This window comes from Muntiacus reevesi, chromosome 2 (assembly GCF_963930625.1).
Source record: "Muntiacus reevesi chromosome 2, mMunRee1.1, whole genome shotgun sequence".
In the NCBI taxonomy this organism is placed as follows: Eukaryota; Metazoa; Chordata; class Mammalia; order Artiodactyla; family Cervidae; genus Muntiacus; species Muntiacus reevesi.
In genome coordinates, this window is record NC_089250.1 from 133,533,335 (window position 1) to 133,549,675 (window position 16,341).

Consider the following 16,341-nt stretch of genomic DNA (forward strand, 5'->3'; position numbering starts at 1 on the left):
AATTCGGTTCAGAGAGATTAAGCAGCTTGTTAGAGATATTATTGCTGTTAAAAATTTAACCAGTCTTTAGAACTTCAAATGTTCTTTTCCTGAAACAATACTATTCTTGCCAGGATTTGTGGACTTTGGAAAGTCAAATGAGAAGTCAGAGCAAGGAGAATTGGGTCATCTCAGTGGCCAGTGTCAGTCATCTCTTAATAAGAATATATACTTAGCAACCTTCTTCCCTCCTCCCCCCAAAGCTGCTAAAGGCATCTCTTCCAGTGCTTTTGGTCATTCTGACCTCTTTTTCATATGTTCCTATTGCTAATCATCCTATAGATGTAGGCATAGGAACTTCTCTGGTGGGCCAGTGGTTAGAAATCTGCCAATGCAAGGGATGTGAGTTCGATCCCTGGTCCAGGAATATTCCACATGCTGTTGGGCAGCTAAGCCCATGTGCCACAACTACTGAAGCCTGAGTGCCCTAGAGCCTGTGCTTTACCATAAGAGAAGCCACTGCAGTGAGAGGCCTGCACACCACAACTTGAGAGTAGCACCTCCTCGCTGCAACTAGGGAAAGCCCGCGTGCAGCAGCGAAGATCCAGCACAGCCAAAAATCAATCAATCAATAAAAATTTTTTTAAAATGCAGTAGGCATAGCTCTCAGTAACTCTTCTAGCTTTTGTCTTGGGAGAAATTCTGTGTCTTGATATGATTTTTCAACAACCTTCTCCACTACTATATTTATATTTCATTAGCTTAGCCCTTCCACTCCTGTTTCAGCAGTGTTTTATTATCATCCCTGCAGACTTCCCTTGCTGTTGCATGACCACCTAAACACTTGCTCCATTTTTTCCCATGGGCAGGCAAACGGAAAACCAGTGATTGCAAACACGATGGAGGTATACCAGAATGTGTGTTCTGCTCAGAGGGCAACGAGTACACAGACACGAGCCATCATTCTGACAAATGCATAAGATGTAGCGCCTGTGATGAAGAACACGGTAAGTGTCTTAAAAAAACATTCCAAAGGGACAAGTCATGGTACTGCATGTAGCACCATGTATAATACAGTCAGAAACTGGGACCTACGCTGCTGCTATGTCAGCATACAGGAGGGAGAGGGTGGGGCTGATGGGGATGAAGCAGGATCAGGTACTGAGTGAATGGCTGGTCTAGACATTTATGGGTCAAGTCTAGGCAGTTCTTCCAGATGTAAGAGAATGACTAAATGTAAGCATGGTGAACAGCTCTAATCAGAATTACAGAGACTTTCCTGCTTTGATTTGTGCTTGTAAAATGGCTTTTGTTCTTAGCCAGAAAGAGCTCAGAAGCCTGCAGATACAAGGACAGGGAAACCCAAGAGGTGGGTGGACTGCTCCCTCTTTCTCTGAGGATCTGGCTTGTCTGATAATTACTGTCGAGGACCTGAATTTTCATGGATATTCCAGTCTATCTTGAGGGTTCAGATTAAAATAAAGAAGTACTCCCAGCTTTGTTAGACATCAAGAACTCTCTGGATATAAAGCTTTTCTTGTCCCTGTCCAGTCTCTAAAGCAATGTTTCTCAACCCTGACTGTATAGTAGAATCAAACAGGAAGCTATGAAAACTGCCAACATTTAGATCCAATTTCAAGGGCTTCCTAGTGGCTCAGATGGTAAAGAGTTTGCCTGCAGTGCAGGAAACTCAGGTTCGATCCCTGGGCTGGGAAGATTCCCTGGAGCAAAGAATGGCTACCCACTACAGTATTGTTGCCTGGAGAATTCCTTGGACAGAGGAGCCTGGCAAGTTACAGTCCATGGGATCACAAAGAGTTGGACACCACTGAGTGACTTTCACTCACTCTCTCACTCAGGTCCCATCTCAGAGTAATTAAATCAGAATCTCTAAGTGAGGGTTTTGGCATTGGTCTGATTGAGTAGGTCTGGGGCAGGGCCTGACATTCTGCATTGCTAACAAGCTACTGTGTGATGCTGATGTTACTGATCTATAAGCCATCTTGGAGTAACCAGGCTCTAGATGAGAACAGGTGAGCCATTTTAAGTACAGGTGGGATTGTCTAGGTTGCTGGATTGTCTGTCTGCTTAAAACACTGCTAGATGATTTCAGCTCTTTCAACCTGGGGTTGTCTATTTGGCATTTAAACGCTAGTTATGTTACTAAAGGTTTGATAGTTTGACTGCTGATGTCAGCGCTGGATCTCAAAAACCCATGCTGCTTCTGCCCATCCTTTTCATTGTTCATTCATCAAATTGGTTTTCTAGGGCTAGAAGTGGAACAAAACTGTACCCGGACCCAGAATACCAAGTGTAGATGCAAATCAAACTTTTTTTGTAACAGTTCTCCGTGCGAACACTGCAACCCTTGTACCACGTAAGTTTTAGTCTTTCTCTGGTTAAAACAGTAGGCATATCTTGAGAGAAAATGATCTCCTGAAAGGGAAGCAACACTGGCTGAGAGTGAAGAATTTGGGTTTTAATCTTGCTTTGCCTCCAAGAAACTAGATAACCAATTTTTCCCCCAAACATCCTGTGTCTAAATATTTATTGAACACCTCCTGCGTACTTGATTCTGTGCTGGCTGCTCAAGCCATTGATGTATGCAGACACATGCCTGGTCTTGAAGATCTAAGGCTAGAGGCAGAGAGTGTCAAGGAAGATGATGGTTATTATGTTCAGACCATATGGTAAGACTTGTGCTTCAGATTTTGAGTTATATAGGAAAACCGTTCAACTCTGGGGGATGGGTAAAGATATGACACATGGCTTGAGTCTTGAAAAAAGGAAGGAAAGACACTTACCTGGTATATACAGATAGAAAGGACATTTCAGGCAGGGGAACAGCAGCTGCAACAAGGCAAATGGAAGCTCTGGAGAACAAAGGACTTGGCTGGAGTTTAGGAAAGACTGAGAAGGAACCAGGTCAGATCATGAAGGACCTGTCTTTCATGCTAAAGTGCTTGATTTTAACCCAAAGATAGTACACCTGATTGTAGGTTTCACTTTTCTTCCGATTAATCAGGTGATTTTGAACAGATCACTTAACCTCTCTGCCCTTTGATTTCCACACTCATTTTGTTGTTGTTCAGTCGCTAAGTCATGTCCAACTGTTTGCGACCCCATGGACTGCAGCATGCCAGGCTTCCCTGTCCTTTACTATCGCCCAGAGTTTGTTCAAACTCATGTCCATTGAATTGATGATACCATCCAACCATCTCATCCTCTGTCACCCTTTTCTCCTCCTGCCCTCAGTGTTTCCCACCATCAGGGTCTTTTCCAGTGAGTTGGCTGTTTGCATCAGATGGCCAAACTATTAGAGCTTCATTTTCAGTATCAGTCCTTCCAATGAATATTCAGGGTTGATTTCCTTTAGGATTGACTGGTTTGATCTCTTTGCTGTCCAAGGGACTCCCAAGAGTCTTATCTAGCACCAGAGCTCAAAAGCATCAATTCTTTGGTACTCATCCTTCTTTATGGTCCAACTCTCAAATCCATACATAACTAATGGAAAAACCATAGCTTTGACTATATGGTCCTTTGTCAGCAAAGTATTGTCTCTGCTTTTTAATACATTGTCTAGTTTTGTCATAGCTTTTCTTCCAAGGAGCAAGTGTCTTAATTTCATGGCTGCAGTCACCATCCACAATGATTTTGTGGCCCAAGAAAATAAAGTCTGTCACTTTCCATTTTTTTCCCCATCTATTTGCCATGAAGTGATGGGACTGGATGCCATGATCATAGTTTTTTTAATGTGGATACAAATAATACTCACTTGTCTTATCAACATCTTTTCTGTGACAATCAGATTGGGTAATATGTGCTGTAAAAATTTGTCAAAGCTCGCCTAGTTAGAGAATGGGCAGAGCCAGGTTATAATTCAGATAATTTGTCAGTATTTGGCTGTCTGAAGAAAATCCTACAGGGACTTCTTGAGTGCCCTAATTACTAGTTGATATAAAAAAGGAGGCCTTTAGGGGCTAGCTAGGTAGACTCCATAAGCAGCAGCCTGGACAGTGGGCTATTGTCTGAGCATTTTATTGCTCCATGACTGTTTTGAAATTGCTTTTGGCAATTTATGATTTTAAGTTTATTAGCTAATTAAACTTTATTTTTATGTCTATTCTTCTTTCTCACATGTTGATATTTTAATGCCTTTTTTTTTTTCCCTCAAGGTATTTTTAACCCATAGTCATTCTTTAGGATATTTTTCATCCAAACACCCAAATTATGTTACGAATTTGCACCAAGTAGATGCTAAAAGAAACTAAGATCGTGTCATCCGATCTCATTAGGCATGCATGCTTAGTCGCTCAGTCACGTCTGTGTCTTTGCGACCTCATGGACTGTAGCCCGCCAGACTTCTCTGTCCATGGGTTTCTCCAGGCAAAAACACTGGAGTGGGTTGCCATTTCCTTCTCCAATCTGGTCCTATCACTTCATGGAAAATAGATGGGGAAAAAATGGAAACAGTGACAGACTTTATTTTCTTGGACTCCAAAAATCACTGTGGATGGTGACTGCAGTCATGAAATTAAAAGACACTTGCTCCTTGGAAGAAAAGCTATGACAAACCTAGACAGTATTTTAAAAAACAGAGACATTACTTTGCTGACAAAGGACCATATAGTCAAAGCTATGGTTTTTCCATTAGTCATGTATGGATGTGAGAGTTGGACCATAAAGAAGGCTGGGTGCCGAAGAATTGATGCTTTCGAACTGTGGTGTTGGAGAAGACTCTTGAGAGCCACTTGGACAGCAGGGAGATCAAACCAGTCAGTTCTAAAGGAAATCAACCTTGAATATTCATTGGAAGGACTGATGCTGAAGCTGAAGCTCCGATACTTCGACTGCCTGATGTGAAGAGCCAACTCATTGCAAAGGACCCTGATGCTGGGAAAGATTGATTGCAGGAGGAGACAGGGATGACAGAGGATTAGATGGTTGGTTGGCCTCACCAAATCAATGGACATGAGTTTGAGCAAACTCTGGGAGATGGTGAAGGACAGGGAAGCCTAGCGTGCTGCAGTCTATGGGGTCACAAAGAGTTGTACACGACCGAGTGACTGTACAACAACAACAGAAAGCTAATCTAGAAACATTTGAGGGAATATGTTTGCCCGAGATGCAAAAATGGATAAAATGTCCCGGGATTTACAGTATGTTATTGAAAATGATCAAGGAATCAATCCATCAGACTTTTTGAATTCCCTCTATATTTTTTTCTAGGTGTGAACATGGAATCATTGAGAAATGCTCACCAACTAGCAACACCAAATGCAAAGGTTATTATTTCTTTTTATGATTATACTCTCCTTTCTCCCAAACTCACTGTAAAATATGAAGAAAAGGCAATCCGTTTTGATTCTATGAGTACTTTGTTTTCATCTTATTTTTTTATAATCTTAAAAAGTATATACTTTCATATGCCATGTACAATATTCCTATCTACAGGATCCAGATCTCACTCAAACAGTTTATGGGCCCTGCTGATCCTCCTCATCCCAATAGTTCTAATAATATACAAAGGTAAGCTCTTACTTCATTCAAATGGCAGGTTGAAGTGACTTGGGAAATCATTGTTCACAAGAATTCCCTTCTGTCTTTTACTTGTAAGAAAGCTCCTACCAGGTAGCAACTCTGGTATAGAGTTAAATTCCTACTTCTAAATGCACCCCCGAGAGCTGATAAGAATAGATGATATTATCCTTCAGCTACTATTTTTGAGCAATCATTCTGGGGCACAGATTGGGTATTCCCATCCTCCCATGAACAAGGGTATTTCCATTTAGACAGCAGCCAAGTTGGGCAAGAATTGGAAGTAGTCCTTCACTCAACATTGAGATAATCCCCTGCATAAAGAGAACTCCAAGAGCAAAGGGATTGCAGCAGACACTTGAGAAATTCATCTCTCTCTGTGCCTCTTCTCCCTTGTCCAGACCCCATGTTTTTTAATTATTTAACTACTTTAACCTTAAAGACTGTGGCATACCTTTTATGCAAGAGTTACTTAGTGAAATCATCAGGTAAACCAAAATTTGGAATACTTGTAATTGTACTCTGGGCTTTTCAGGTGGCTCAGTGGTAAAGAATTTGTTTGCCAATGCAGAAAACACAGGTTCGATCCCTGGGTCAGGAAGATTGCCTGGAGAAGGCAATGGCAACCCGCTCCAGTATTCTTGCCTGGGAAACCCCATAGACAGAGGAGCCTGGTGGGCTACAGTCCATGGGGTCACAAAAGAGTCGGACACAACTTAGCTACTAAAGCAACAGCAATAATTATTCTAGAAAACTCCCATTAGATCATTCATACAACACATAGCAGAGCCAACTTTCAATAGCACTGATACATCCAATTTTTCTTTTCTATTGGAAGAAACCACTGTTTCTCCAGGTCAACTGAAGATAAAAAAATTATCTTGCCTTGAGAGGTTTTTTAGCTGAAAATATAAACTCAATGTTTAAACACTTTAAATGCCACTTCATGGCAAACCGATGTCAACTTTCTGTAACCTATGGCTTCTCTGCCCTGCTGTAGCCATGTTACCCAGCTTCAAGTCAGTGAGAAGGAGTGGTGATGGCCACACAATAAGGCAAAAGCCAGCTTCAGGCTAGGCCAGTGTGTGGTAACTGGATGGCTCCATTAAGATGTGGCATATCAGGACATTCCAGATGGTCCAGTGGTTAAGATTTCATCTTCCAGTGCATGGGACATGGGATGTAGGTTTGATCCCTGGTTGGGGAGCTAAGAGCCTACATGCCTTATGGCCAGAAAACCAAAAGGTAAAATGGAAGCAATATTGTAACAAATTCAGTGTGTGTGTTAGTTGCTCAGTCCTGTCCCAGCTCTTTGTGACCCTAATGGACCATAGCTTGCTGGGCTCTTCTGTCCATGGAATTCTCCAGGCAAGAATACTGGAGTGGGTTGCCATTCTCTTCTCCAGGGGATCTTCCTGACCCAGGGATTGAACCCAGTCTCCCACATTGCAGGCGTGTTCTTTACCATCTGAGCCACCAGGGAAGCCTTAACGAACCCAATAAAAGACTTTAAAAATGGTCCACATTAAAAAAATATTTTAAAAAATTTTAAAGATGTGGCATATCTCTGTACCACTTGAATCAGTGGGATGGAATTTTCAAAATCAGGACAAATCTGCCTCTTCTGGTGCTTGGTTGCTGTAAATTTTAGTGAATGAATTTCTCCTTTCTTCTGATGCTTCTGTTAGTATGAGACTGTTCTCTCTTGCTTCCTACAAGGCTGAGACCTGAGTCTGATAGATATTTCTTGGATCTTTCAGTGGTGAAAAGTCGACACAGGAATAAAAAGAATGATTATCGCAACTCTGAAGTCTCAAATGATGTAAGTGTTGACTAGAAAAATAAGTCATTCAGCTTTTTACTTGTTACTTTTTAAAAATTAATTAATTTATTTTAATTGGAGGCTAATTACAATATTGTGGTGGTTTTTGCCATACATTGACATGAACCAGCCATGGGTGTACATGTGTCCCCCTACTTGTTACTTTTTAAAAAGCAAACCTTTATGGTGCTTGTGTGTGCATGGATTAGAGGGGCATCAAAAATGAATTAAGATATGGTGCCCAGTTTATAAGAAACTTCTATACAAATAACATACAAATAAGTTCTTATTAATAAGTTCTCACTTACACAAAGGGAACTGACAAAAGGATATGGCCAAGCTTCCATGTTCCATGTTGGTATTATTCATGAACAGAAATGCAGAGAGATATCCTTTACCAGAGCATGGATGCAACATGCCCAAGCAAAGAGATTACTCTGAAAGCCCACACTAAAGGTCCAACTCAGCTCTCTCCAGTCACTTGTTATATTATGTGTCACCATATCTTTTTCCAACATGGAATCAAAGCATGTCACATCTCTAAAAAAAGGAGTTCCCTGGTGGCCTAGGGGCTTTCAGTGCCATAGCCTGGGTTCAGTCCCTATCAGGGAACTGAGATCCTGCAGGCCGTGCTCAAAGGAGAAAAAAAAAAACAGCCAAAGGCACACTGGGGAGAGTAACCAGCTCACCTGATGAATATTGATTTTTCTCATTTGGGGCCAGTGGATTTAGGGTTCTTTAAATCAATATAGTACAAAATCATTTCAACTTAAACTACATTCTTGTGTCAAAAATTCAAATAGTTACAGTAAAGAAAATGTTAGAATGATGTGTACTATGTTTATTTTCATGTGTCTATACAAAGAATGATCTCAGCACATTTCACAAATTCCTTAGGTTTCTTGCTTCTGTAAAAAATGAATCACTATTCCCTTCATTTCTGGTTAGGCTGGAATGTTTCAGAATAAAAATTTGAATGGTGAAAAAACCCTCCTTAGTCATTTAGTCTAATTTTATACATCAAGTAAGTGTACTTCCTTGAGTATTAAGGAAGAACTAGAAGATTGCATTTAGAGTATTCTAAATATATTTTTATTTCCCTATCTCCTTCCCTCTGTTTTTTTTTTTTTTTTCCTCCCCAGGAAGTGAGGCGACTGAATTTAACAGGTAAGATTTTAATCATTTTGTTTCATAGAGATGGCTTCCTTGGGAGTAACAAGCTAATTTTGCAGTTAAAATAATGTTGGGAATTTCAGTGACACATTGTGGGGTCTTGCTATTCCTTGAGGCTGCGTTTCTTCCTGCTCACTAACAAGGGTTTATTAGACAGTGTGTTTAAATGTATAACTAATACTCATTATTAAAAATAAGTCAGGTAACATAAGATGCTCTATTCTTAAAGCTTTGTTTTCCTTCACAAGCAGTTGGATATAGTATAGAACTCTGCCTAAACTCCTAGGTAATCTGAATTGTAGACTTAGTTGTATACTTACTCTTGGTGTATCCTAGTTTCAGTGAGTCAGTGATAAGATGGTCATAAACCCTTGGCCTGCCTTTTAGATTTGTGGATCATTGATCATCAGATCCAGGAGGGCGTTAGAAATGAGTTTTTCTAGCTCTCTTATTATATAGATGAGAGAAGAAGACACAGAGATGTTACGTATCGTTTCCAGGGTATAGAGCAAATTACTGGGGACGTAGGAGGAGCTGGGATAAGAACTCAAGGTTGTTCCTGTTTTGATTTTTCCCCAGTTGGCTCTTTAGATCTCTAGGACTTACCCATATTCAGAAGTACTGTAAGAAGAGAAATAACTATGGTTTTTCAGAAGTGGGAATTTTGTTTAGAAAAACAAATTTTCAGAGACTCTTCTTTATTTTTCAGATGTTGACTTGGGTAAATATATCCCTACTATTGCTGAACTAATGAAAATAACTCAAGTTAAAGAATTTGTTCGGAAGAATGGTATAGAGGAAGCCAAAATAGATGATATCATGCATGACAATCTCCATGAAACAGCTGAACAGAAGGTCCAACTGCTCCGCAGTTGGTATCAAAGTCATGGGAAGAAAAATGCATATTGCACCTTGACTAAAAATCTCCCAAAAACTCTTGCAGAGAAAATTTGTGACATAGTCACAAAGGACATTACTAATGAACGTGAAAATGCAAACTTGCAAAATGAAAATGAAAACTTGGTTTAAAGTGAAAAACAACTAACTCAGTTCTGAGAATATACGAAATGTTCTAAATATGTTCAAATAAGTTCTGAGTAGCTATAGATATTGCTTGGCTTAGCTTTTTACTGGGTGTGTTTTCTTTTTTCATTTATTAGATTTGTAGAGCTAATATATTTGCTCAAAGCTATTTGTAGAGCTAATAGCTTTGAGCATTTCATGATTCTGCCTTCAAGGATTTTTAAAGTCTAGTTGGGTAGATGAACGCTGGTGAGAGTAAATACCCATGTTTATCTTCTTGCCTATTAAGTGTGTAAAAAAGCATGTATTCAAAGATTGACATCATGTTCAAGTGTGTAACATATGATTCTGTCAGTGTGAATGTAATTAATGTATGTGAACACAAATGCCTATCCACAGGTTGACCCCATTCCACGAATTAGATGTCATCATTATTGCCATGTGACAATCAACTGCCTCTAAATTACCTCCCCAGCTCTACTGATAATTCTAGAGATTTTTCCATATTTACAAATTTTGTTTACACCTTTGAGAGGAGTATATTCAGGGAAAACTTGCACATATCCTCTGAATATAAAATTTAATAAGGTTCTACCTCAAAGATCTTTGCACAGATTATTGACCTTTCATAGTGAACTATTTCCATTTTGGATTCACATAGGAAATGCAGACTCAATTATAATGCTTGAATATTTTATATTTGTCACTGTAGATCAAATAACCTACTTCTTTCTCAGGTGTCAAACATTTTGATCAGGAAAGAATTACTAGATCACTGTCATCTCTCTGTTTTCATCTTGATGTGCATCTAGGTAGACTGAACCCCCAGACTTGAAAGGACTTCCTAAGAAACACTGAATGGTTGATGAAAAACTGGGGCTGCCCTTAGAAACATCTAGCTTGGTTTGAAGAGACCAGCTGCTCTTATGGAAGGTAGCTTTGTGGCATATCATGAACCCATGTCTATCACCAAAGCTGATGAGATAGATTCTTATTTTGTCCCATCCCCCACAAAGTGCTCAGGAACTTGCCATGTGTTCTCTGTTGATATAAAGGCAGCTTATACACAGCAGAAGTGAAATCATACTGCTGCTGCTGCTGCTAAGTCGCTTCAGTCGTGTCCGACTCTGTGCGACCCCATAGACGGCAGCCCACCAGGCTCCCCCGTCCCTGGGATTCTCCAGGCGAGAACACTGGAGTGGGTTGCCATTTCCTTCTCCAAGGCATGAAAGTGAAAACTGAAAGTGAAGTCACTCAGTTGTGTCCAACTTAGCGACCCCATGGACCGCAGCGCAGCAGGCTCCTCCGTCCATGGGATTTTCCAGCCAAGAGTACTGGAGAAGGGTGCCACTGCCTTCTCCAGAAATCATTTTAAGTGTTAAGAATTGCCTGTTTTCTGTAGCTTCTTAGACAAGCCCCTCTCCCCACTATCACTTCCTTGCTTTTACATTTAAACACTTTTGAAAGTTTGTATTAACTGTGAATGTTAATAAATACTATTTATATTTATATAGTTGTAAATGGAAGACAGTTATAAGCTGAAGCAGATGCTCAGAACTACCTAAAGAGCGTCCATTGATGGAAGATGTTTTTCCCTTATGTTTGGAAATAGAAAATATAAACAAAAATATTTTATTAAAATCATATTTTTAGTATTTCAGGTTATCTCTTTTTTGTTGGGACTTTGCTTTTTATTTTCCCTTTTTCTATTTATTACTAACTGTAACCTGTTCAGTAATCTTTCATCCATTCTCCGATCTCTCAGGAGGTATCTTCTTTTTAAAGGCTTTTAGTGGTTAAATCATTTCCTCTGTAGGCTTCTACTCTAAAGCATATATCTCCTAAACAACACATAATTACTTATTATGTGAGGACTTACCATGACAGGATTATATATTAGGCACTAGAAGTGTTGTATACTGACACATGTAAATGAAATCTAGCAAAATGGTACAGATGAACGTATTTGCAGAGCAGGAATAGAGATGCAGACTAGAGAACAGACATGTAGACATAGGCAGGGAAAGGAGGGTGGGACAAATTGGGAGAGGAGCATTGATACATATACAGTGCATGCATGCTGCGTCACTTCCATCACGTCCAACTCTGCAACCCTGTGGACTGTCGCCTTCCAGGCTCCTCTGTCCATGAATTCTCCAGGCAAGAATACTAGAGTGAGTTGCCATTTCCTCCTCCAGGGTATCTTCCCAACCCAGGGAGCGAAGCTGCACCTTTTATGTCTCTTGCATTGACAGGCGGGTTCCTTACCACTAGCACTACCTGGGAATCCCATATTCCAGTACCATGTGTAAATAGATGGCTAGTGGGAACCTGCTGTATAGCACAGGTGGCTCAGCTGAGTGCTCTGAGATGACCTAGAGGGGTGGGAGGGAGGCTCATGAGGGAGGGGATACATGTGTATGTATAACTGATTTACTTTGTTGTATAGCAGAAACCAACACAACATTGTAAAACAATTACATTTCAATAATAAAATTTCTTAACAATATGTATAACTGGACATATATAAGAAAAAGAAAAAAGTAATTAGTTCAAAGGATTGGTTTTATTGGTAAGAAAGCTAAATGGGGATTTTGAAATATTCCTTCCTGTGTACTTTTTATATCTGGCTCCATAATGACCACTGGACTATCTCTCTTTTTTAAAATTTAATTTTAACAGTACATTTTGCTTAGCCCATTATTTCCCAAATGTTATCATTTCAACATGTAAGCAATATAAAAACCATTAATGAGATCATTTGCATTCTTTTTTGTTTTCCTAGTAAAGCCTTCAAAATCTGGTTTGTATTTTAGTTACAGTTTTAAGCACATCTCAGTTTGAACTGGCTGCATTTCAAAGATTCAACAGCTGGTGGCTAGTGGCTATGGTACTGATAGTTCAGGTCTCTTTATTAGGGCAGGTGTGCAAATTTAACTCTAAGGCTGGTTTAGGCCTACTACTAAAGTCCAGTACTTTCACCATCTTTTCAAGGGGTTCTCTTCACTCTGGTTGGTTGGAGTGTCATCTCCCACCCTCATGTCACCGCTGGGAATTGTTCTGCCTACAGCACCCATAGCTGTTCTTTGCTGGCTCTCAGAGTCTGATCTCTGCACATGCACATAGTAACAGCCCAAAGATTTCAAAGAATCTCTGTACAGATTTCTGGAACTTTTTTTCTGTGTAACTTCCTTCTTTTCAGTACTCTGTTCTGAGAAGTCTGGCAGTCTCAGCCTCCTAAATGCTACCCTCTGCCCCTCAACTTGTAAGAAGACTATTCTCTGCTTAGAGTTCCTCCTGTACCAGGGTCTGAAAAGAGTTTGTGGGCAGAAGGTCTGACTAATCATAGGGGTCACCTCATTAGTTTCTCTCCTCTAAGGGACAATCTGCAATCTCTATTATCTGGTTTTCTAGTTCTAGACAACAGTGGGGCAAGATGATACTAGTTGGTCTTCATGGCCAGAAGCAGAGGTCCTACTGACACATCTCAGTTTATTGTTCTTCACTTTATTGAATTTTGCAGACATTGTGATTTTTACCAACAGGTTTTGTGGCAACCCTACATCGAGCAAGACTATTGGCGTCATATTTTTCTAACAGCATTTGCTCACTTCGTGCTCATTTTGGTAATTCTTGCAGTATCAGTATCTTGGACTTTCTCATGATGATTATATTTATTATGGTGATCTGTGATTGGAATCAAATCCCATACCCACCAGAGATGCACAGAGGGCTCAAACAAACCGTGTGTGCACCAGGACCCAGAGACCCCACAGAGACTGAGATAGAACTGGGTTTGAGTTTATACCTCCTGCAGAGGTGCGGGTCAGCAGTGGGCTTTGCAGGGGCAGGAGCTCTGGGTGCAGCAGACCTGGGTGTGGCATAAGCCCTCTTAGAGGAGGTCGCCAATATCCCCACCATAGAGCCGCCAGAACTTACACAGGACTGGGGAAACAGACTCTTGGAGGGCACCAACAGAAACTTGTGTGCCCCAGGACCCAGGAGACAGGAGCAGTGACCCCACAAGAGACTGACCCAGACTTGCCCGTGAGTGTCCAGGAGTCTCTGGCAGAGGCGTGGGTCAGCAGTGGCCTGCTGCAGAGTTGGGGGCACGGAGTGTAGCAGTGTGTGCATGGGACCTTCTGAAGGAGGGCGCCATTATCTTCATTACTTCCACCATAGTTTGGCCTCAGGTCAAATAACAGGGAGGGAACACAGCCCCGCCCTTCAACAAAAAATTGGATTAAAGATTTACTGAGCGTGGCCCCGCCCATCAGAGCAAGATCTGGTTTCCCCCTCAGTCAGTCTGTCCCATCAGGAAGCTTCCATAAGCCACTTACCCTTTTCCATCAAAAGGCAGACAGACTGAAAACCACAATCCAGGAAAACTAACCAATCTAATCACATGGATCACAGCCTTGTCTAACTCAATGAAACTATGAGCAACGCCATGTAGGGCACCCAAGATGGATGGGTCATGGTGGAGAGTTCTGACAAAATGTGGTCCGCTGGAGAAGGGAATGGCAAACCACTTCAGTATTCTTGCCTTGAGAACCCCATGAACAGTATGAAAAGGCAAAAAGATAGGACACTGAAAGATGGACTCCCCAGGTTGGTAGGTGCCCAATATGCTACTGGAGATCAGTGGAGAAATAACTCCAAAAAGAATGAAGAGATGGAGCCAAAGCAAAATCAACACGGAGCTGTGGATGTGACTGGTGATGGAAGTAAAGTTCGATGCTGTAAAGAACAATATTGCATAGGAACCTGGAATGTTAGGTCCATGAGTCAAGGCAAATTGGAAGTGGTCAAGCAGGAAATGGCAAGAGTGAACGTCGACATTTTAGGAATCAGTGAACTAAAATGGACTGGAATGGGTGAATTTAACTCAGAGGACCGTTATATCTGCTACTGTGGGCAAGAATCCCTTGGAAGAAACGGAGTAGCCATCATAGTCAACAAAAAGTCCAAAATGCAGTACTTGGATGCAATCACAAAAACGACAGAATGATCTTTGTTCGCTCCCAAGGCAAACCATTCAATATCACAGTAATCCAAGGCTATGCCCTGATAGTAATGCTGAAGAAGTTGAAGTTGAATGGTTCTATGAAGACTTACAAGACCTTCTAGAACTAACACCCAAAAAAGATGTCCTTTTCATTATAGGGGACTGGAATGCAAAAGTAGGAAGTCAAGAGATACCTGGAGTAACACGCAAATTTGGTCTTGGAGTACAGAATGAAGCAGGGCAAAGGCTAATAGAGCTTTGCCAAGAGAACGCACTGGTCGTAGCAAGCGCCCTTTTCCAACAACAAAAGAGAAGACTCTACACATGGACATCACCAGATGATCACTACTGAAATCAGATTGATTATGCTCTTTGCAGCCAAAGATGGAAAAGCTCTATACAGTCAGCAAAATCAAGACCAGGAGCTGATTGTATTTCAGATCATGAACTCTTTATTGCCAAATTCAGACTTAAATTGAAGAAAGTAGGGCAAACCACTAAACCATTCAGGTATGACCTAAATCAAATCCCTTATGACTATACAGTGGAAGTGAGAAGTAGATTCAAGGGATTAGATCTTATAGACAGAGTGCCTGAAGAGCTATGGACAGAGGTTCATGATGTTATACAGGAGGCAGTGATCAAGACCATCCCCAGAAAAAAGAAATGCAAACAGGCAAATGGTCATCAGAGGAGGCTTTACAAGCAGCTATGAAAAGAAAAGAAGAGAAAAGTGAAGGAGAAAAGAAAAGATATACCCATTTGAATGCAGAGTTCCAAAGAATAGCAAGGAGAGATAAGAAAGCCTTCCTTGGTGATAAATGCAAGGAAATAGAGAAAAACAATAAAATGGGAAAGACTAGAGATCTCTTCAAGAAAATGAGAGATACCAAGGGAACTTTTCATGCAAAGATGAGCACAGAAATGGTATGGGCCTAACAGAAGCAGAAGATATTAAGAAGAGGTGGCAGGAATACACAGAAGCACTGTACAAAAAAGATCTTCACGACCCAGATAATCACAGTGGTGTGATCACTCACCTACAGCCAGACATCCTGGAAGGCAAAGTCAGGTGGAAGCATCACTGTGAACAAAGCTAGTGGAGGTGATGGGATTCCAGTGGAGGTATTTAAAATCCTAAAAGATGATGATGGAAAAGTGCTGCACTCAATATGCCAGCAAATTTGAAAAACACATAAGTGGCCACAGGACTGGAAAAGGACAGTTTTCATTACAATCCCAAAGAAAGGCAATGCCAAAGAATGCTCAGACTACCACACAATTGCACTCATCTCACATGCAAGCAAAGTAATGCTCAAGATTCTCCAAACCAGGTTTCAACAGTACATGAACTGTGAACTTCCAGATGTTCAAGCTGGACTTAGAAAAGGCAGAGGAACCAGAGATTAAATTGCCAACATCTATTGGATCATCGAAAATGCAAGAGAGTTCCAGAAAAACATCTACTTCTGCTTTATTGACTACACCAAAGCCTTTGACTGTGTGGATCACAATTAACACAATGGAATATAATGGAAAATTCTGAAAGAGATGGGAATACCAGACCACCTGATCTGCCTCTTGAGAAATCTGTATGCAGGTCAGGAAGCAACAGTTAGAACTGGACATGGAACAGCAGACTGGTTTCAAATAGGGAAAGGAGTATGTCAAGGCTGTATATTGTCATCCTGTTTAACTCATATGCAGAGTACATCATGAGAAAGGCTGGACTGGATGAAGCACAAGCTGGAATCAAGATTGCCAGGAGACTATCAATAACCTCAGTTATGCAGATGAC

General features: G+C 40.8%; 1 protein-coding gene across 3 annotated transcripts in view; it reads left to right on the forward strand.

Moving 5' to 3' along the window:
* The window catches only part of FAS (Fas cell surface death receptor), a 32,165-nt gene extending 20,979 nt beyond the window's left edge, over positions 1 to 11,186 (forward strand). The window contains exons 3-9 of one of the 3 annotated variants that reach the window (XM_065922861.1): positions 849 to 986; positions 2,248 to 2,356; positions 5,209 to 5,264; positions 5,419 to 5,508; positions 7,278 to 7,339; positions 8,482 to 8,506; positions 9,222 to 11,186. In XM_065922861.1, the coding sequence (XP_065778933.1) occupies positions 849 to 986; positions 2,248 to 2,356; positions 5,209 to 5,264; positions 5,419 to 5,508; positions 7,278 to 7,339; positions 8,482 to 8,506; positions 9,222 to 9,541 (800 nt within the window). In that variant the 3' untranslated portion in view covers positions 9,542 to 11,186. Of the gene's footprint in view, positions 1 to 848; positions 987 to 2,247; positions 2,357 to 5,208; positions 5,265 to 5,418; positions 5,509 to 7,277; positions 7,344 to 8,481; positions 8,507 to 9,200 lie in introns of all 3 variants that reach the window. The other 2 variants (XM_065922863.1, XM_065922862.1) reach the window with 2 other exon arrangements.
* The last annotated feature ends 5,155 nt before the right edge of the window (positions 11,187 to 16,341 follow it).